Below are 22967 nucleotides of genomic sequence, written 5' to 3'. Positions count from 1 at the left end.
GAGATTTGGATTGATTGTAATGTAATTTTTTTATTGTACTTTTGATGATAGTTTCCTGTTATATTTTTGTGCAAATAAATTGGATGCCACAATTTCAGAAAAAATTATAAATTATGCCAAATTTAATCCACTATTACATGAAAGAAATACGAGACTACTGTTACCGTTAAAAAAATAAGTGAAAATTTTATATTCAATACGTGACTAGATTCAAGACCATTAAAAAAACGGATAAAGAATACTAAATAATAAGATATGGCCATCACGTTAGAAAATGCACTATTTAAATAAAAAAATTAATATTTTTATAATACGAATTTCGGTTAAAAAAATATTGTATTTGATAGTCAAAACCGTAAAAGAATTTAATAGAAATTGATATTTGAAAAAAAAGATAATAAGACAAAAGAGTTAGTAGTTAAGATTGTAAATGGAAGAGAGAGAAAAAAGTAATAAAAAAATAGAGAAATATTATTTAATAGAATAGAGATAGAGATAAGGAATGTGATGTGTGAGGTTTTTAGAAGATGAATAAAATTTAAGAAAAAATTTAAAGAAATGTAATTTTAAGTTAAATTATAGGAATGAAGATAGAGTTAAATTTGATATTTGAAAAAAAAAAGATAATAAGACAAAAGAGTTAGTAGTTAAGATTGTGAATAGAAGAGAGAGAAAAAAGTAATTAAAAAAGAATAGAGAAATATTATTTAATAGAATAGAGATAGGGATAAGGAATGTGATGTGGGAGGTTTTTAGAAGATGAATAAAATTTAAGAAAAAATTTAAAAAAATATAATTTTAAGTTAAATTATAGGAATGGAGATAGAGAAGGGGTGAGAATGCTCTAATCACACAACTCATTTCTGGACCGCATCTCACCATAGCAAAATTCAAAAACCAAGACCCTTGACAATCCGTGTATTCTTTCCTCTTAGAACCTGCATCAACCCACTTCGTCATGACAGACCGATTACTGGATTTCTAGGTTTTCCCAAGAAAATCCATTTTCTGTGAAAATGCTTGCTCTTGGTAAACCCTAGACGGAACCACTAGGGGTTTTGCATCAACAAGCTCAAGCTCTACTGGGGAAGCCGGAAGAAACATGCATAGACCACTGTGAGTGTAATTTCTTTACAACGAGTTCGGCATATGATTTGTACATACTCCACAATCACCTTCTTCATGTCCTGTTTTCTTTCACAGGGCGAGGGCTCCTCTGCGGTCAGTTGCGGACTACTTGTGCAAATCGAAACATGTATGCCTCTATACTATGAATTTAAGAGATTCAGTCCAATGTGAATGGCATTTATTTATTTTTTCATTGGCAATGCTCCGTGTCTGGTTGGTGAGAAAACCTCCGAAAGTAAAGAAACTACATTTTCAATTTAGTTATGATGAAATTATTGCCGCTCCTCGAACAAACTTGGTGCCGTTACCTTTGTCTAGGCAACACTTCAATTGTCCTCGGTTTCTCTGAGAAACCAAATAAAAGATTATAAATATAATTTATTTCATATAAATTATGTTTTAGTCCTCACAATTTGATCGCAAGAAAATGATTTACTTACAACTTTTGGCATTTATGATATTTATCGTTCTTTTTTCTGCTTGAAGTCACTATTGTTACAGGAACGAAGGAATGTTGCTGAGAATCTGGGATTTTACCGAGCCCTTATGACAACAAAGGGTAACAATTATCTATGGAATTATCTTTGGAGTACTTTTATATTGGGTTGTGCCAAATATCAATTACATGGATATTTCATTGGCTTCACTCTTTTTAAAGATTTTGTTTCCAAGCATAGACTTTGCATCTGTATCAACTTTGGAGCTAGGGTAATCATTGTTCACTTTGCGGTTAGCATACCTAAATATATGTTTTTGCATGAGACAAGATTGAAATTTATGTATATACAGGGTAAGGGTGACGCTCAGCTAATTATCATTGTTTTGGTCAGGCTTTACCTGACCAACTGCCTGATACTGCTCAGGCCTATCAAACAGCTTTTTTAGCTTTTCTTCAGGATTTGGCCCAAACTGTTAGGCAGATTCCCTTGTGTCATGCATCTGTTCGTTGTTTTCAACTGTTGGACGAGACAAGCTACCTTTAGCTAGGAGCTTCGTTTCTTTCCGCCAAGCTCCCTGAAAACAATGTTCGAGTTGCATGCGTGTCCAAACTTATTGAGTCCTCTAGTTTTGCAATTTACCAGGTCTTGTAATATGTTGTTCTAATATCTGTATCCAACTCAAATCCTCATCTTCCTATCTGTGGGGTTGGCTAATGAATGACTGTTTGATTGCTCATAACCATGTACATTCATGCTACTTATATATAAAAAAAAAAAAAAGTTTTACAGAGCCTTTATGGTATATATGAATCAAACTTTTGTTATAGTTTTCTATAAAATCTTGAATGCAGAATTCCAAATGCAGGTGTAGAATTTTTGGCACATGGAACAGAATCAACTACAAGATCCTTACAGATGAAAATTGTGGATTCACTTCGCTTGGGTGAGAGGAGCAAGGCTTCTAATCTGCTTTTAGATCTTGGCCATGCAAACCACTCATTGAGACCTGATGATTTTGTTCATATTCTTAACTACTGTTCTAGATCACCTGATCCATTGGTAAGCTGAATGACGGAGAATTTGAGTACTGTTCCATGTTTGTGTGTGGAGCTAGGGCATCTGGCATCTGCACTAGATCCTGTATCAGTGTGAATGAATTGACTAGTTGATAAAAATAAAATAAAGTGTAATACCGCCCACCACGGGTTTAAGTCTAAAGGGGAAGAACAAAGAAAAATCCTGCCTATAAAATTTAATGGATTTAATTATATGCTTAACTTGATTTGGTGGAGAACCCCACCAGAGAACTTATCTAATGGTTTTTGATAACTGTACCATTCTGTCATATCATTTGCTTCATTCTTGGGAGGTGAGGTTGGTATACTTCTACCTTTTCAGCCGGAGAATGCTTGGTATTGTTGAAACTCGAGTCTCAGACTTATCAGTTAATACTTTTTCCATGTAGCATTAATGGCGTATTCATGCAGTTTGTCATGGAAACTTGGAGGTTAATGGAGGAAAGGGAGATTGGCATAGACAAACTGTGTTATTTGCTTATCATACAAGCTCTTTGTAAAGGAGGTTACTTGGAGGAGGTATAGTGGCCTATTATACAAACTTAACATGTTATCTGCATTATGTATTTTTCTACTCTATTGGGGATATATACTGGTTTTTGTGTTAATTGATTAGTTTTGTGGCATGAACATAAGAATATTAATTTTAACTTTGTAACTTGGAACTATACGGGTAAAAATGGGTTATCTGGATGTATTCTTGGAAGTTGATTGATGAACTTTCCTGCCAAGATTTTATGTACATATGGTGAATAGAAAACATAGAGGGGAAAAGGGGAGAGGATACCAGGAGACATGTCTGGCTATGAATACATTAGAGATGGGTACTGTCTGTGATTACTGACCGGTGCAAAACTGCAAGTGCACAGTATCGTAATTTAAAGTAATAAGAAGAGTATCGTCCTCAGGGATTGGTACCTTACGTTTGCCAAATACCAAAATCATACTAAACTTGATTTTATCTAGAGGAATCACTAAGATTTTTGTAGTTGCAATTTAAACTAAAATCGACTCAAAGAGAAATATGCAAAGGAAATAAAGCTGATGTTCGAATATCAACTTAATGGGGATGAAAACTTCTAAGAAATCGATTTCACCTAATTCTTCACTATGCTTTTCTCATCCAGCTAACTTAATTTAAATTTCTTTTGTCTATTAGCAAATCTCTAAATCATCCAAAAGCCTCTTTCGATAGTCAATTGGAATTGACTCTTGGTTATCAATTCACACAAAAATATGCAAATTCAATAATCAAGAATGCAATAAGACCAAAGATTTAATTACTACATAGGCTCATACAAGTCTTTCGATCGCTATACTTACCTATGCTGAAATATCCAAGATCTACCCTATGATTCCCTCTTTCGATAGCAAATCACAAGATTAATTATCATCTAATCAATGGCCAGTTAATTAGAAGCAATAAACTCAGAATAAATCAGATAAACAAAGAGATAATTGCATTAAATTAGCATAGACAAACAAGCATAGTTCGGAAATAGGTTACATCGTTTTTCTAGAATAAAGTAAATTTAGCTCATGCTAGAAATGGAATTCAACATAAACGAATTCACCATAATTGTTATGAGAAGATTGGAAGAAAATAAACACTGAAAAATCCTCCTTGCAGCCGCAAATCGTCTTCAAAAGCTCAAGGGAACGATTCAACGCTTTTCTCCCGTCCGTGCTCATGTATGATTCCAATGTACGTGCAATAATTGGAATTCCCTCTCCAAAACAGATGATTTGAATCCCTCTAGCTATGTTTTTCTGTCCCAAGAAGTGTTCTCCAGTCAAAAGTCGCGGCCCTAGAGTGAAAAATTACTTTTATATGGTGCGACGGCGGAAAACCTTAAATCTGTGAAAATACGATGTTCGCTCGAGCGGGGTGTCGAGCGCACATCGAGCGTTCGACTCTGTCTGATTTCGCTCGAGCATCCTATCGAGCGCACGTCGAGCGTTCGACTCTGCCTGATTTCGCTCGAGCAGCCAATGTCTCCGCTCGAGCGATCTTTGTTTTTCAGCAACCCACTCGAGCTCCCTGTCGAGCGGCAGTCGAGCGTTTGAATCTGCCTGAATTCGCTCGAGCGGCCAAAAGCCTCCGCTCGAGCGAACTTGTAAAATCTGCAATATGAAATTTTTGCAAGTCATCAATTACAACGGTAGTTACTGGTAGAATATATGTATCATACAAGGGTCTGTAAATTGAAGTTATAATGAACTAAGCATTCGTTTTTCTTGTACTTTGTCAGGCACTGAATTTGATAAATTTTTTTGGAGAAAAGCATGGCGTCTATCCAATTCTATCTGTGTGCAATACTTTCCTCAGAGCCTGTGCCAAGATGCGAAGTATGATCCATGCCAATCAATGTTTGGATCTAATGGAGCACCGAATGGTGGGGAAGAATGAAGTAACATATTCAGAGCTTCTTAAGGTGAACTTACAAAGAGTTTTGGTTTCAGTATGATTCTTGTGATTGGGTTTTCTTTTCTTCTCTCAACAGAAAAACCTGCATCTTTAATACATTCCTAAGGCAGTAGATGATTTTTATTTCTTCCCTTTTCAATATTTCTACAATTGGTTTTGTGACATCTTAAACAGTTTAGACATAGGTAGTAGTTTTACTGATGTTTTAAAAGGGTGCATATGTGTGGTTTGTCACAATTGACTTAAATGTTTGGAGTTATGAAAAAAGATCCCCGCCGAGTCACATGCTAGTTAGCGAACAATTTTTTTATAGAAAAAGTTTCAGTGCTTTACCAACCGCATTCGGGAGGTATTTTATCTGTTTTCTTTGCGATCGAAAACTGAAGCATCATCTGAATTTTATTCCACTTCTTGTTATAGTTACATATTTAAGGAGAAATGAGGGGAACATGTTGGAACCGCAAAGAGATGCAGAAGCAAAGATAAAAGCTGATATATGGTGATTGTGATTTACTTCATTGGGGCTTGTACTTATGAAGTAGAAGTTTAGTTTCATGAATATTTATTGAGTAAAATATACCTTTTTTTTATAAGTAATAAGAAATTTTATTGATAAAAAGATATGCGTAGGCCAGGTACACCAGAAGTATACATGAGCACACCCCTTTAAGAACTAGAAACTGTTACAAGGAAATCATGGAGACTGAGACCATTAAAATCTAAAGCAATGGCCCACATAAATAAAGTCTTCCATAAAAACTTCTAAACTCTTCCACGGAGCATTCCTGATCCTCAAAATATCTATAATTTCTCTCGCTCCAAATACACCAAAGAATGCAAATGGGAGCCATCTTCCACATAGCTGCAATCTGTGGAGTCCCTGAGATCCCTCTCCAGCTTGCTAGTAGTTCTACAAACCTTCCCGGCATTACCCATGTACCCCATCCTGCTAAAGAAATAATTCCATGTATTCCGAGCAAAATCACAATGTAAGAGTAAGCGATCCACTGTTTCCCCACTGTTTTTGCACATGCAGCACCAGTCCATAATTATTAGACCACGCCTTCTTAGATTATCAATGGTTAGGATCTTTCCAAGAGCTGATGTCCAAACAAAAAACGCAGCCTTAGGAGGTGCTTTACTCCATATACTCTTCCACGAAAAATTAGCAGGATCCTTAGCTGTAAGTGTATCATAAAAAGAGCCTACCGAGAATTTCCCTTTCTTAGAAGGTCCCCATTCCATCTTGTCTTCAGCTGTAACAGCAGTAGTAGAATTATAAAGCAAGTTAAAAAATTCCACCAGCACACTCACTTCCCAATGATGTGCCTCCCTAGTGAAATTGATGTTCCACTCTTGAGAATCATTTGTAAAAGCCCACAAGTCAACCACCATCGCTTCTTTCTCCCGTGCAATTCTGAAAATAGTGGGGAACATAACGTTAAGAGTTGTATCCCCCCACTCACACACCATGCCAAAAACTGATTCACTGGCCATTCCCCATACACAACCCGATATTGCTAGAGAAAACCCCCCATCCTCTCCTCCATAGTGCCACACCATAAGCCCCCCCTCCCCTCATTAGAGCACCATCCCTCCCTTGCACTCCCGTAGTTCGCATCAATCACCCATTTCCATAAAGCTTCACTCTCATAATTATATCGCCACAACCATTTCCCTAGTAAGGCCTTATTAAAGGCCCTCACATTGCAAACCCTCAAACCACCCTCTCTCAATGAGGTACACACCTTATCCCACTCTACTAGGTGAAATTTAAACTCATTGCCCAGACCACTCCACAAAAAGTCATGTTGAGTTTCTCAATCTTAGAAGCAAGGCTAGCTGGAAGGGGAATATGAGTAAAAAAAAAAAAAAAAAACGGCTTTCACAGAAGCAAGACCGAGAAGTGAGTAAAATATACTTATCAAAAAAAATATTTATCGAGTAAAATAGTATCTAGTAATATAGTTGGTGGTTGGTCGGAAAATGAGTCAGTACCTCGTATTTATCTTGTTACGGTAACTGCATAATGGACACTCACCCAATAAATTTTAACTTATCCAAAAAATATGTATAATATACTTATATGTAATAGGGTACCAACCTGAGGCAGGTTGCAATTTAGTAAGTGCAATATGGCTTATATTTTTGTTTCATCATCTATGCTGTGAAATATTTAAGGCAGATAAAAGCTCCTTTTTTTTTAGAAGTCCAAGTGAAGATTATACTTTTCGTTGTGTTTGTGTTTTGTTCAGCTTGCAGTTTGGCAGCAAAACCTGTCTGCTGTTCATGAAATCTGGGAGGACTATATCAAACACTACAGTTTCAGCATCATTCCTTTGCGGAAGTTCATTTGGTCTTTTACAAGGTTGGGAGACTTAAAATCTGCATATGAGACTTTGCAAAATATGGTGGCTTTAGCCCTCAGGGGTAGCATTTTTATTAATAGAACTGCTGAAGGAAAGCTGTATTCTTCAAGATTAGACATTCCTATACCTTCAAATGAGGCTCTAGGCTCAATGAAGTTTCACTTGGAAGGGAATGAACAGTCTATTCCTTCCGTTGACTCTAAGAAATTCAATTGTTTTCCTAGTAACATAGAGCAATGCAATCTGAGCATGGAGAATAGTGAAGCTGAAAGTAGTGGAATAAGTTGGGTTAGTAAATCTGAAACCATGCCTGTTACGAAGATTTTGAGATGGTCTTTCAATGATGTGATACATGCATGTGCACATGCTCGCAATTGTGGGTTGGCAGAGCAGTTGATTTTACAGGTACGATAACCATTTATTTAAGTTTGTCATTCCTTAATTCTGTTTGAAACCTTTTCTTGTTATGAAAAAGAATATATATATATATATATATTTGTTTCTACAACTTTGATGCCCCATTATGTCTCTGCATAGCTTCAACAAAAACTGTATTCTCGTACTTATAAAAAAAAAACAAAAACTGTATTCTCTCTCACAACAATAACTTTGTTTTCTGTTTTTACTCTGCGTTATTGTTTACTTATTATTTTTTCCTTTTTAGTTTCATTTGCATTTGATTCATCATCAGATCAGCATTTAAGTGTGTAATTAAGTAATGGACCATTTCTGTCTAGATGAAAAATCTCGGGTTGCAACCGTCGAGCCACACATATGATGGTTTTGTTAGAGCAGTTGTTTCTGAGAAAGGTTACAACTATGGCATGGAAGTGGTAAGTTATATTGATTTACTGCATGCATAAGTTGTCTTCAGAAATCACTTTCTGCCAACTTGCTGGATATCCATTGCACCCTGTTTTGCCTTCTCTTTAATAGATATTTTCTATGTAAGACGTATTTTCTTCTTTTCATACTTTTGCAGTTAAAAGTAATGCAACAGAGGAATTTGAAGCCATATGTGTCTACTCTTGCTACCCTTTCAATGGGTTGCAGCAAAGCGCTAGAACTGAATTTAGCTGAGTCCCTGCTGGATCAAATTACCGAATCACCATATCCTCATTCATATAATGCTTGTCTTGCAGCATGTGACAGATTAGTGAGTTGAAATAATTCTTGGAGTCTATACTCAACTATGTACCTTATACTGTTTTGTTGTCTCCTTTTTTATTACTTTTCAAGGCTATGAGATGGAATATTCCTCCAGTGTATGTTCACCTTGGGTCACCGTGTAAAGACAAGTTAAATGTTGAAAGGCCAATTTTCTTTAACTGTTTCTCGTTAGAAAATGTTGTAGCAACCTTTTATGCAAATCATGTGTCTTCTAATTCTTGTTTTTGGAGAAGTTATTGCTTAATTGGCTCTGATATTAGGATCTACATTTAATAGGCATGTCAAATAAGTTGCTTATGTTAGATGGGGCTAGAATATAGAAGCATCAAGTAGGATTTTGCTAGCGATTCTCCCCAAATTTATCTCCATCAAAGGTTTTTGTGTTAATATTAAGCTGAAGTTCACCAGCACTAGATTGCTAATTCTGTTAGGGTTTATTGGTCTCTCCATCTAACCAAAATTATGTTGCATTGATTCCACAGGACCAACCTGAACGTGCAGTGCAGATATTGGCTAAAATGAAACATTTGAAGATTCTGCCAGATATCAGGACATATGAACTGTTGTTTTCATTATTTGGGAACGTGAATGCCCCGTATGAAGAGGGAAATATGCTGTCACAGGTAGATGCTGGTAAAAGAATAACTGCTATTGAAATGGATATGGCGAGAAATGGTTTTCAGCACAGTCATTTGTCAATGAAGAACCTGGTAACTCCTAGTCTCATTATTTTGATCCTTTTAATTGAAACTGACCTAAATGGAGTTGACTGCTTAAGGTAAAGATTGGATTATTGCGTCAGGGTCTAATTCAATTGTTATATTGTCATACATTTTTACCATCTGTTTATGAGATAACCAAGTGTACTTTTGCGCACTGATGTTCATAGGGACGTGGTATGTTTCTTCCTTGTTATACCATGGAGCTAGGTATGTAAATGGTGTATAGGATGTACTCTTTGATTTGTATATCTACCATCCTTGCACTGGTAGATAGTGTTTCATTCGGCTTGAACAGGAATGATACACCCCTTGCATCTTGCTTGCATTGGCCTCTGTTTTAATGACAGAGTGCCATGACCATCATCTGGCCTGAAGCTAATGTGGTAGACTTTATTTTTGTTGTTGTTCAGAACCTCATTTATGGTACTCAATTCATTTTTTCTTCTCTCCAGTTGATAGCTCTTGGAGCAGAGGGAATGATACGAGAGCTGATCCAATATTTACGAGTGGCAGAGAACCTTTTCTGCTGTAATAACACTTTTCTCGGAACAGTTATGTATAATACAGTGTTGCATTCACTTGTTGAGGCCAAGGAAGTAAGTGGTACCTGCACTATGTGATTGTTCTAGTTGCTAGTTGCTACTTCTCTGAGGCATGGGGGTTATTTATAACGTCTTTGCCCATTCCATATTTCTGGTTGGCATGCAGAGTGACATGGCAGTAGAAATATTCAAAAATATGAAGTCATGTGGCTTCGCCCCAGATGCTGCGACTTATAATATATTGATCGATTGTTGTAGCATTTTAAGATGTTTCAAATCTGCTTGTTCACTGGTTTCCATGATGGTGCGTGATGGGTTTTATCCTCAGACATTGACTTACACTGTTCTCATAAAGGTATTTCAATGTAATCCCTGATCCTGCTGTTTGTTGTTAGAAGTATGCAACTAAAAAGGTGCTGTCTTCATATACAGAGACGGAACCTAGGGGACCCATAAAGGTCATGCCTGAATAAATTTATCTTTAAATATAGTTTCATGCATATATAATTTAAAATTAGTCTTGAGTGGTTCAATGTGAGAACGTTGGACCACTCAATACCTGTCCAACTGTCTTCTTATCGCCCTTGTTGATCAACAATTCTGATCTCGTATGCTACCACATTTATGCTTATGGTTTCAACCCACGTTCTCTTTTCAATTTCCCTCGACCCTTGTAACACCATTAGTTCAGTTAGTTTTTATGTTGGTCACCTCCGAATTGTTCCTCATCTCTTCAGCAGGTGCTACCCTATAGTCCTGTAATTTAGGTTATACTCTCTTGTCTCATAATTTTTTATATGGGTACCGGTCAAAAAAAAAAAATCAGTAAATAACAATTTTATTGCTGTGTCATTTCTTAGCAGTTAACATCCTCATATTAGATCTCCATCTTATGAGAGATGTTTCTTGATGTCCCAATCCCAAGTTATAGATCAAGCATAGCTCTTCTAGTTATATATTGGAAGCTTTACATTAGTTATCTATCATGCCTCAAAATTACAAGAAACTACACCATTAACAGAGTGATATATCACTAGAGAGGATGTTACGTCCACTAGTGAGGATGTTATGAATTTTTCTCTCCGTACAACCGTGATAGCTGATAATCTTTTTCCGATGAAGGGCAAGAGGTTTTGTGACGGTACAATTACGAGTGAACATTGAGTGGTTTGGTGTGAGTGGGATGGGGTTTTTAAAACATCTAGTAATATAATCAAAAGTTTTTTCACTAGTGAAGGTGGGGAGTTCATTGCATATTACAAAGAGAAGATGGAAGGTGATGAATGAGATATCATTGGGGCTCTCCACGGTGCAATAGTTTGGTAGAGCACTGGAGGAGTGTGTAAAGGGAGACAAGAAGGATTTTTAAACAACGGTGAGGGAAGGCCATCGTAGCTTCATAGCACATCGGTGCTCGAATGCGCACAGTAGATACATGGCATTAGTGGAATACAATGATGGTGGCAAGCCCAACTTCATTTTTATGCCTGAAGAGATGGAGGAAAGGGGATGGAGGAGGATGGGGGAGTCTGTGACGCCCCCAAATTCCGTTTGGGATCGGACGGACATTTGAAGCGTCGAAACATGCAATACAAGGTTACCTGCCCCCATTCATGACATATAAGATGCAATGTTCCTAACATGCATCTAACATTATGTAATATTCGCAGTGGATAATTTTTTTCTTTAGAAATACTATGCACCAAATAGAAAATATCCCAAATGCTTAAAACACACTTCATACATAAAGACTCATTGAACAACTAAGATCACCACATTAGTCCAAAATGGTTATGATTCAAAAAGTACTGGAGATGCAACTCCATTGTACAAGTAGTAATTTACGTTAACTACTATACTAACATTGACTCGCACTGTTGCTCAGTCAACTGTGTCTAGTTGGTCAGCTCCTAATTCTCCTTCAAGTTCTGTAACAAGATCTACCATTCGGGGGAATAGTAGTTGGGACTACCACAATGAGATTTGATTACAAATCTCAGTAAGTTAACAAAAAACCTCAACACAGGCTAACGATGCATGGATGACAGTAAAAACATGAATGCATAATCAAATTCATAAGTAATTAAAGCATAACTTGACGTACAACATAGCATAACTTAAATTAAAATGTGAACTGAACTTGACTTGACATGAATTTGTTTTGAAACTTGACTTGACATGAATTTGTTTTGAAACTTGAATACATACTCTGAAACATGAACTTGCTCTGAAATTTGACTTAACATGAACGTGATCTGAAACTTGACTTGACATGAAGTTGCTATGAAACTTGACTTAACCTAAACGTGATCTAAAACTTATTTTTTAACTGCTTAAATACATACTCTACAGTTGTTGTGGCCCCATGTATTCTACGTGTCACAATTACTGTATCTCAGGTAGTGTATGCTTCACAATTACTGTGACCCCATACTTTGTGTGCCACAGTTGATGTGGACCTCACAAAATTGAATGTAACTCAACTTCTTGGGTGTTACATGGGTCTCCTAGAGCCATGTGTTCCTACCAATTACCGCATCACAATACAGGTATCTGAACCAGCTGTGAGTGCGTTAATACATACTCCACAGTTGTTGTGGCCCCATGTATTCTACGTATCACAATTGCTGTGTCTCACATAGTGTATGCGTCACAATTGCTGTGACCCCATACTTCGTGTGCCACAGTTGTTGTGGACCCCACGAAACTGAATGTGGCTCCATCGGCGTTAGTGCCTGGTGCGCTTCGGTGACTAGCTAGTTAGGTCCCCCCGCCCTCTACCCGTTAACAGTATTTCGTTAACTCGGGAGATTTCACACCTATTTAAACACTCCAGCGTGAACAAATGAGTTTCACTAGGATATTATTCCATCCTAGCACTTAGGTTCATGATTGACATAAATAACTTGACTTAACTGATCTAGAAATACAAACACTGTACTCAAGACAAGACGTGACTAGAATACGAAAGGACATAAGCCCTGATACAACATAAAGTGACTTGAACATAACTTGAAAGACATGACTAACTTGATATAGAACATTTCGTAACATGACATAAAAATGTTACACACAATATTTCATAACATGGTATCACATGTAATGGAAAACACACTTAACATGACATATTTGTAATAGTGAACATGACATGACATACATGTAATAGATGTCATATTTAACATAATGTACTTGCATGTATAGTAATAAGTGACAGAATCTCGTGTAACAGATGAAAACTTATGACAAAATAAATTCTGTGTAACAGACATATGTGATAATTTGGCATGGCATGGCATATATGATAACACACATACATACACTGTAGTTCCTTTACTTAGCACACATACACAGTAAACTGCTAGTAATCTCTGCGTTTCTTATAAAAGCTCAAGCGCAATCACGAGGAACTGTAATTAGTGATTCTAAAAGTTAGAACTAAATCACTAGTAATTTCAAATATGTAAAAATACTAACTTAAGAGTAAAATTTTCATTTTACCCTCTACATGTGAGAAAATGACCATTTTATTTCTAACTTAAGGGTTTTGCATACTAACTCCAAAAGTCACCAAAATGTAAAAATTTACATGCCTCATGTAAATTTCATCCTAAACTCAAATATCAATTTAGAAAAATTTAAAACTAATCACAACTATTAAAATTCCATATGGCCGAAATTCCCATATGCTATTTTCATTGATTTTTGTTTCTAACTTGTTTTGATTAACCTTTTGATCTATGACTTGTGATTTTCAAACCAAACCATCACATGATTTAAAAAAATGTCCTAAAACATATATAAGTTTCTAATTCAAGATCACATGGTTAAACATTAACCATAACATAAATTGAGTCAAGAACATCCACACTTTGGCCTATCCAAACATCTCTTTGCATAATATTTCATATTTTTGAAACTAACATCAAATATTTTCAAAATAATATTCTAAAATGTATATAAGAGGCTTAGGATCCTCAAATAAAATTATCAAAGCCATTGGAATAGGTTTAAACCACCAAAGATTTAAACTTTCTCAAAACATAAATTGTTTTTTCTCTTCCAGTTTCTAAGTTTCTAGATCTAAAAAAATCTTTCATCAAAACCTTTAATCATGCAACAAATCCTCAACAAATAATCATATACATAGGTTAACAATACGTCATAAAAATTTCGGACCATGATCTATCCATTAGCTTGGTCAAAAATTCTAAAATACAACATATTCTCCAGTTTATCTCCCAAAATGACCTTTTTAGAGTTTAAACAATATTTGACTGACCAAATGATTTTCAAATGGAACAAATAAGCTATCCACTTAAATTATATTAAAAAAGGAACAACTTGTATGAAGGAGACTTTATGATAAAACACTTACAAAAACTTTGAAATGGGCATGCAAAAGAACACCTAAAAGCTGTCCGAGAGAGTATGTGGTGTTCTTTTAATGAAAAGTGTAAAGGAAGATGATTTTGTGGGAAGTGAACTGGACATATTTATGCGCAAGATATGGAAGAGGATGAGGCTGAAGTGAGGTTGAGTGTTGGCCTTTCTTACCCAATAATATCCACAAAAAGCAGTTCAAGATATTTTCTAAAAGTGGAGTGTAGACTTGGAAGAGTGAGGTGGCTAAGATCTTTCCATGTGTCCAATTAAAACTTTTTTAACTATCTCCAATAATCAAAAACACACTTCTGATACCATAGTGAGTAATAACACTAACTATGTGTTTAGACTAAAACCTATACAATTAATAGATTCGTGAAAACTTATGGGGTCTACACGAGATTCTTAAAGCTAATAGAAATTTCACCATTGAATTTCTATATGGTTGTTACAGAGGCACTGTGGGGAGTATACACAAGAAGGGAGAAAACTGAGTTCTTATTGAGGTCGAGCACAGATGAGGCAAGTAGTGAAAGAATTGCAGACGAGGAATCGCTACTACAAGGAGGTTCTGTTGCTAATGAATGACCATGAATTTCAAAGTGGGGACGGTAGAGGACCTTTTGACAGGAAAGGAGACTTGGCTCAACAGGAGCATGGGTATGGCTTTGGAGACATACACAGAGCTTCTCGGATGGCTCTAAGGACAGGGGGCGTTGGCAAGATTGTTGTCGGCCAGGAAGAAGATTTCGTGCTCTGTACGTTGCTGGATATGCAGGCACAATTAAGGAAATTTCAAGAGCATGTGGAAAAGTTGATACATGCGTTGAGGGCCAAGAGGGATTGAGTATGGGCCTAGAAAGAAGGGAGTTGGTGGCGGTCTTGGGAGTGGAGGAAAGAAGAACACTAGAAAGGTATCTATTTTGGCTACAAATGGGCAGAACAAAATGGAGGTGGCCTTGAATGTAGCTGGGCCCAGCAAGAAAGAAGAAGCTCAAAATAATGGAAGCCACGTAAATTGGGCCACTCTTTTGGGCCTTAGTTCATGGGGTAGAAAGGAACAAAGAAGTCGGTGACCCAGTCCGTCTGGAGAATGTGCAAGGGGAGAGACTCGTGGCCCCCTCTAATGGCGGGAGCACCGTACCTCTGTCGGCAAACAATGCACGACCCTCACGAACAGCGGAGGAACCATCGACGGTGGCACAAAAGTCAACAGTGATGGTGGATGAGCAGATTGTAGGGGCTCCCGTAAGGGATCTAGGTGTTTCTTGAACACCATGCGTCAAATCTTCGGCGCATGATGGTCAGACACAGCCGACGAGTCAAGGGGAAGGTGGGCCTCCTTCTACGGTGGCACGAAAGTTGACGGCAATCGTGGATGTGCATATAGAAAGGGCTTTTGTAACGGATGTGGATGTTTCTCGACCACTGTGTGATGGATCCCTAGTGTATGGTAGCCGGATGCTGCCGATGAGCCACAGGGAAGGTGTTGCTCCTACGGTGAAGGTGCAAAAACAACCAGATGAGGATCTCGAGAAGGATGAACACTCGGATACCCACTCTGAAGATTCCCTCCTATCTGCAATTGACAATCTTTTGCTCTTTGTTGAAGGGCCATCATAGAGGCTCGTTCCGATGCACAATGAGTCTGTTTGGGAGGGTAGAAATCTTTTTGAGGAGGTGAGGGAGCCTATATGTCTGAATTACATGTTACTAGTTCAATCTAGCATTTCAAATTGGGTTTTCCACATGGTGAAGGATATACAAAAATGTGTGGGGATGGAGTGTGAAGGTTTTGAGGAACAGTTTATGGCTCTTCTTACAACCATTGAAGCAGGGCATCACCAATACAGGAAAGGTGGCTAAAAACAAACAGTGAGAGCTTAAGTGGTTAATATGGTCGATGAATTATGAGGGGAGTTCTAGTAGGGACAAGTCAAAAGGGAAGGGGCAATGAAACCCAAAATTGTCTCATGGGATGTCCGCAAGCTCAACGAGACCAATAAGCGTCTCTAAATATGAAACGTGCTTCGTGAGTGGAAGGCGGATATTGTAAGTTTGCAGGAGACAAAGTTGAAATGAATTACTTTAAGAATTGTGCGAAGTTTGTGGAGTTGTGTACATGTGGATTGGGTGTATTTGGCTTCTAATGGGGGTGTCATGAAGTGTTTTGGTGATTTGAGATAGGTGGTGGAGAAAATGGAAGAATTCATAGGGGTATTCACGGTAGCATGCTCCTTTAAGAGTGCGATAGATAACTTTATGTGGGCTTTTGTTGGTGTTTATGGACCAAACTTAGACAACACTAGAAGATTATTGTGGGAAGAAATACCTGGAGTACATAGCTAGTGGGACCTTCCATGGTGCATTGGTGGGGACTTTAATGTAATAAGATTTCAAAGTGAATGTTCTGGAAACAGAAGAGTGCGGCCAACAATGACAGAATTCTCGGAGTGTATCTTTGATTTGAACGTAGTGGATTTGCCACTAGCTGCCGAGGGGGGGGCGGGGTGCTTTCACTTGGTCTAATAATCAGACTTGATCGAGACTGGATAGATTCTTAATATCAACAGAATGGGAAAGTCATTTTTCGGATGTATGGCAAAAGAGAATGCCTCGTCTTTGTTCGGATCATTGGCCTATCATGCTAGACTGTGGTGGTCTCCAAAGAAGGCATCACTACTTTAAATTTGAAAATGTGTGGTTGAAATTTGAAGGCTTTGTGGATAGGGTCAGACAATGGCGGTCCTCATACCAGTTACAGGGTACCCCTAGCTTCATCTTTGTGGTAACTTGAAAGATCTGAAAAAGGATTTAAAGCTTCGGAACATGTAGTCGTTTGGTGATATAAGGGAACGCACGAAAAGTATGGCGATGGAGATCCAAGAGCTAGAGAGGATCAGACTTTCACACAAGAAGAATTAGCTCAGAAGATGGTGTTTGTCGCAGATCTTGAGAGGATTATTTTATTAGAAGAGACTTCTTGGCGTAAAAAATCTAGAGCATTGTGGTTAAAGGAAAGAGATTGAAGCACGAAGTTCTTCCATAGAATAGCTAACTCTCTTAGGAGAACCAACAACATTGAGATGTTGAAAATTGATGGTGTTGAGTTCAAGGAAGATCAGGTGATTCATAATCATGTAGTTGATTTCTTTGAGTAGCTACTTACCAAGCAGGTGGGATGGTGGCCCACACTTGATGGGCTTGGTTTCGACTCCATTGGGCAGCATGATTCTTGTCGGTTGGAGAGGCCTTTTGAGAAGGTGGAGGTGTACGAAGTGGTGAGGAGAATGGTTAAAGACAAGGCACCTGGCCCTGACGGTTTTTCTATGGGCTTCTTTGAAACTTGCTGGGACATGTTAAAGGATAATCTTATGAGGGTGTTTCAGGAATTTTTCACAGCTGGAAAATTTGAAAAAAGTCTTAACGCTATTTTTCTTGCATTGATGCCGAAGAAGGTCAGGGCAAAGGAGATTAGGGAGTTTCGGCCCATTAGCTTAGTAAATGAGGTATACAAGATAATTTTCGAGGTGCTTGCGAACTGTCTAGGTGAGGTTTTGGGGAAGATAGTTACAAAACCCCAAAATGCATTTGAGATTTTAGACGTGGTTCTAATCACTAATGAATGCCTTGACAGTAGATTGAAAGCTAGCAATGCAGGGATCATTTGCAAGCTAGACATGGAGAATGCGTACGATAACGTTAATTAGGACTTTCTTCTTTACCTTCTTAGGAGGTGTGGTTTTGGGGAGAGGTGGCGGTCGTGGATCCGTTGGGGCATATCAATAGTGAAATTGTCAGTTTTGATAAATGGAAGCCCAACTAACTTTTTTAATAGCACTTGAGGTTGAAGACAGAGATTCGTTGTGTCCACTCCTTTTTGTTATAGTGATGGAGGTGCTAAGTAGAATGACCTCGGCACTAATTAATAATGGGTTCATGGCGGGCTTCTTGATTGGAACCCCGGATAGGGGAATTATTTGTATCTCTCATTTGTTATTTGCAGATGGCACACTTATCTTTTGTGAAGCAGATCATAACCAGGTTCGAGCATTGAAAGCCCTTCTCCTTTGTTTTGAAACAGCGTCTGGGCTGAAAGTGAACGTTGATAAATTAGAGACGATGCCAACTGGAGGTGTTCACCATATAAGAGAGTTGGCTAGCACTCCGGGGTGTAAGATTGCCTCTCTTCCTATGACTTACCTCGGACTACTGTTGGGGGTTGCCTTGAGAGCATCTTCATTATGGGACACAGTGATTGAGAAAGTAGAGATGAGATTAGTAGGATGGAAGAGAATGTATCTGTTGAAAGGTGGTAAGATTACCTTGATCAAGAGTACATTTTCTAAGTTACCAACTTGCTTTTTGTCTTTGTTCTCTATCCTAGCAAGTGTGGCATCCTGAATTAAGAAACTTCAACGTGATTTCCTATGTAGTGGAATGGGTGATGAATTCAAGTTCCACTCAGTGAATTGGGAGAAGGTATGTTGCCCTATCTCCAATGGTGGTTTGGGAATTATAAATATGAGAATTTTTAATCGGGCTTTACTTGATAAATGGTTGTGGAGATATAATAAGGAATCAGAAGCCCTATGAAAGTTGGTAATTGAGAGCAAATATGGAGGCTTATGGGGGGGATAGTGTACTAAAGAAGTGTGAGGGGCTTACGGAGTGGGGTGGTGGAAACACATTAGAAGAGGATATGGGGGTCTTTAGTTGTCACACAAGATTTCTTTTGGGTGAGGGTTCCAGGATTAAATTCTGGAGTAATATTTGGTGTGGTAACAGTGCTTTAAAGGACTCTTTCCCTCCCTTTTCCGGGTTGCAAGTGCCAAAGATGTTTCAATGGCTGAAGTCATGGTGATATCTGGGCAGCAAATCCAGTGGAATATCAATTTTAGGCGGTGGCACAAGATTGGGAAATGAGTAGTTTTGATGACTTCTTTAGCCTTTTGTACTCCATAAAACCGAGCAACCAGCAAGCAAATATGTTGTGGTGGATACCCGCAGGTAAAGGTTTATTCTCAGTTCACACTTTTTATAAGTCCCTCACATGAGCCAAATATTCTGCTTCCATGGAGAAGGTTGTGAAGAAATAAGGCGCCTCCCAAAGCAGCATTCTTCGCGTGGACAACTTCCTTGGATAAGATCCTCACAACTGACAATTTGAGGAAACGCAGGGTGATCATAGCAGATTGGTGTTGCATGTGTAGGAATGGTGGGGAGTCTGTGGACCATCTCCTACTACATTGTGAGATAGCTAGAGTGTTATGGAATGAGGTGTTCAGTAGATTAGATTGGCTTGGGTTATGCCTGAGATAGTGGTGGCAGCGCTGGCCAGTTGGACAAACCTTAGAGGCATTCAACAGATTAAAGTTGTCTGGAAGATGTTCCCTATATGCATCATGTGGTGTTTGTGGCAGGAACGCAATGATCAGACATTCGAAGACAAGGTGAGATCGTTGGAGGAACTTAAAGCTTTTTTAAGTAGAACTCTATGTACTTGGGCCATTGGTGACTGGTGTTGACTTTAATGGCATGGATCTACATGATTTTCTTGTCTCTATTGCACCTACATAGTGCATATCTTTGTAATGTACTTGGCTGTGCCTATCCATTGATCAATAAAATGTGTTTACTTATAAAAAAATATTTATATATATATATATATATCACTGGAGAGGATGATACACAGATGACTGACCCTGCAATACCTGTGATTCAAGGTAATTTTATTCGTACTGAATGGTAAGGCAAAACACGCAATAGTTATCAAGGAATGTGGGGAAACCAATAGTATGCTAATTAGCATATGACTCCAGTTTGCTACTCATTTTTTAATAGACGCATGGTGGTTTTTCACATTGGAATTCTATTTAATGATCATCAGATTTGGCATTGATGACAATAAATATATATTGGGTTTGGGATTTTCAATATACCTAATGCTGAGTTTAATTTGTGCCAGATTCTGTTGGAAGATGAGAATTTTGATGAAGCATTGAATCTTTTGGATCAAGCTTTCTCAGAAGGGCATGATCTTGATGTGCTGTTATTTAATACCATTCTTCAAAAAGCATGTCAAAGGGTACTGAATCTCATGTCCTGTTATTCCTTCCCATCTCTCTTCCTTTTGGGCGTTTAATTTGAAGTATGTCTTATGCAATTCTTCATTTGCAAAAATCTAAAATGCCCAAAGTAAAATTTGTCACATATTTTTCTACTTTCCATGCATTTGTACATTTATAAACATCTGTATAATTTCTTCCTATACCATCTTCTATCGTAGTTACTTCAAGTTTAATGCGTGATTGCAAGGATAGGAAGACCTCACTAACTTCCTGCCTTAATTTGCTTCTTATTTTTCCTCTGGATAAAATCTTATGTATCTTTATCAGGTATTCCAATTATGACGAGCATGGATGTATTGTTAGATTTTTGCATTCATATAACATGGAACATATTTGTGCCTTGTCATGCACACCTGAAGGATGTCAAAACATTTGTGCCTAGCGCTTCCAGAAGAGGTGTTTGCTTAAAATAGTGAACCGACATTTACTTCCTTTCACACATATTTTAATTGAAAAATCACCATTTTATTTCATCTGTGATAATTAAAGCCACAAGTCCTCAACTTGGCTGTTAAAAACACAAATTGCAACCTTCAGTTAGACCTATACAAGTAGTCATGAGAAATGTAGTTTAAATGTTTTTCTTGGGCATGTCAGGTATGTTCCATTTTCTACTTGTTGCTGAAACATTGTTATCATTTTTCTTCCATATGTCAGGGAAGGATTGATGTAATTGAGTTTATTGTTGAGAGGATGCACCAAGAGAAAATCCAGCCTGATCCATCTACCTGCCATTACGTGTTTTCTGCATATGTGGACCAGGGTTTTCACAGCACAGCTGTAGAAGCATTGCAGGTTTTGAGTATGCGAATGTTGAGTGAAGAAGTTGGCACTCACGATGAAAAGACACAGATTGAGGATGATTTTATCCTTGCTGAAGACTCAGAAGCAGAGTCGCGGATACTGCAATTATTCATGAACTCTGAGGAGAACGTTGCTGTCGCACTATTGAATTTAAGATGGTGTGCCATACTTGGGTTCTCAACTTGTCGGTCACCTGATCAAAGCCCATGGGCTGTAAGGCTCGCAAGAAATTATGATACGAGAAAAGGAAATTGATGTCAGGAACGGGATGTTTTTGGATCAATTCCACCTAGAGGCTTTCATAATTTAGTCATATGATTGAGAGCCTCGCAATTTTGTTTTGATAGTTGACACAGGATAGAGCTGCTTAGTTGATCATTGGCAAGCTCGGAAAGTATTATTTACAAATCCCCGAATTATGAAGCCATACTCTGGAATCGGTTGATACTCAGAGGCAGAGGACTGCAACTTCTCTGTGCTGGAAAACAATGGGGCCAACTTTCCTAGGACTATCGACTAAGATGTAAGTCCGTTTAAAATAAGATGAGCTAGCTGGCAACGTGTGATGAATTTATCATTGCCCATCGGCTGGGTTGTGCTGTAATATTTACAGTGAACGCCTCCTTTTTTGAGTGAGGTGGCAATTTGTTTTGACTTTGCAAGATGATCAATAATTATTGTAATGTTTATCTGTAGAATCTTTTTTGTTTTTCCCTTTTTATACCAACTCAAGCTCAATTGAATACAATGAGGAATATCTTCCAAATCAATAAGCATATTGTAATGCCCAAAGCATTTTTCCCTAGAATATTAGCAATCACATTCATATCCCTCCCTAGTATGCCTAATAGACCAATGATCAATTTTTTTTACCTTGTCTTATATCTGATAATAGAAGTCTGCTGTTCCAGTGGTCTTCCGATCCTTGTATGGCCTTCACAACTTTGAGAGCATCTCTCTCTAGGATAATACTTCTTACCCCCAAATCTGTGCCAAAGATACTGGCTTGTAGTGCATCATAAGATTCTGCTAAGAAAGAGTCTCGGAACAAATTTCTTTTCATCCTCATTGTGGCCAGAACTTTCCCTTCCCAATCATGACTATTACTCTAACTATGGGTGAGATTGGCCAGTCTAGACCAGAGAAACTGACTGGACGGACCGGTCCATCCAGTCCAATTTTTATAGAATCGAATTTATTCGATCCGGTCCAAACCGAATGAAAATAAAAAATATATATTATTATTTATATAAATAATTGTATATAATTAATTATTAATATATCACAATATTACATAAATATTTATTATTTAATATATAATTATAATACATAGTACTAGTAATATTATAAGAGTTATAGTATAAATTATAGTATATGTATAAATTTATAATAGTATTAGTATAGTTAACTTAATATGTTAGTATTACATCACTTTAACTACATAGAATATTATTTAATATAGTATTACCAATTTAACACTAACACATAATATATTAGTAATACTATTAGTATAGTTATTAGTTATAGTATTGGTACTAAGTTTATAACTATATATATTTATATCAATGTATTATTATATTATTTAATATATAACTATAATATATAGTACTAGTATATATTAATAATTGTACAATTTATTATGTAGTTTTCATTTAATAAGTCACTTAATTTTAATTTAGTATTTTAAATAAATTTTTTTATTAATCGATTTTAAAAAAATGGGTTGGACCAAATGTACAAGACCAGACCGATAACTACAAGTCCGGGAAAAATA

The 22967-nt window shown here is 37.4% G+C and overlaps 1 protein-coding gene across 7 annotated transcripts; it reads left to right on the top strand.

The window, feature by feature from the left end:
* The first annotated feature begins 842 nt into the window (after positions 1 to 842).
* On the top strand, positions 843 to 21891 carry LOC122289199 (pentatricopeptide repeat-containing protein At1g76280). Of its 7 annotated transcripts, none has more exons than XM_043096172.1 (14): positions 844 to 1116; positions 1204 to 1255; positions 1630 to 1687; positions 2434 to 2627; positions 3056 to 3163; positions 4897 to 5079; positions 7328 to 7846; positions 8179 to 8274; positions 8424 to 8597; positions 9094 to 9321; positions 9786 to 9929; positions 10042 to 10230; positions 20227 to 20346; positions 21047 to 21891. In XM_043096172.1, the coding sequence occupies exons 1-14, from the start codon at positions 1103 to 1105 to the stop codon at positions 21446 to 21448; spliced, it is 2481 nt and encodes an 826-aa protein (XP_042952106.1). In that variant the 5' UTR covers positions 844 to 1102; the 3' UTR covers positions 21449 to 21891. The 7 variants fall into 7 exon arrangements, with proteins under 7 accessions (XP_042952108.1, XP_042952106.1, XP_042952105.1 ...); XM_043096171.1 differs by having other exon boundaries at positions 1615 to 1687; XM_043096174.1 differs by lacking the exon at positions 4897 to 5079 and having other exon boundaries at positions 843 to 1116; positions 1615 to 1687.
* The last annotated feature ends 1076 nt before the right edge of the window (positions 21892 to 22967 follow it).

This window comes from Carya illinoinensis, chromosome 12 (genome assembly GCF_018687715.1).
Source record: "Carya illinoinensis cultivar Pawnee chromosome 12, C.illinoinensisPawnee_v1, whole genome shotgun sequence".
NCBI classification, from domain to species: domain Eukaryota; kingdom Viridiplantae; phylum Streptophyta; class Magnoliopsida; order Fagales; family Juglandaceae; genus Carya; species Carya illinoinensis.
The sequence above is the reverse complement of the archived record's forward strand: the minus strand, read 5'-3'. Positions and strand labels throughout refer to the sequence as shown.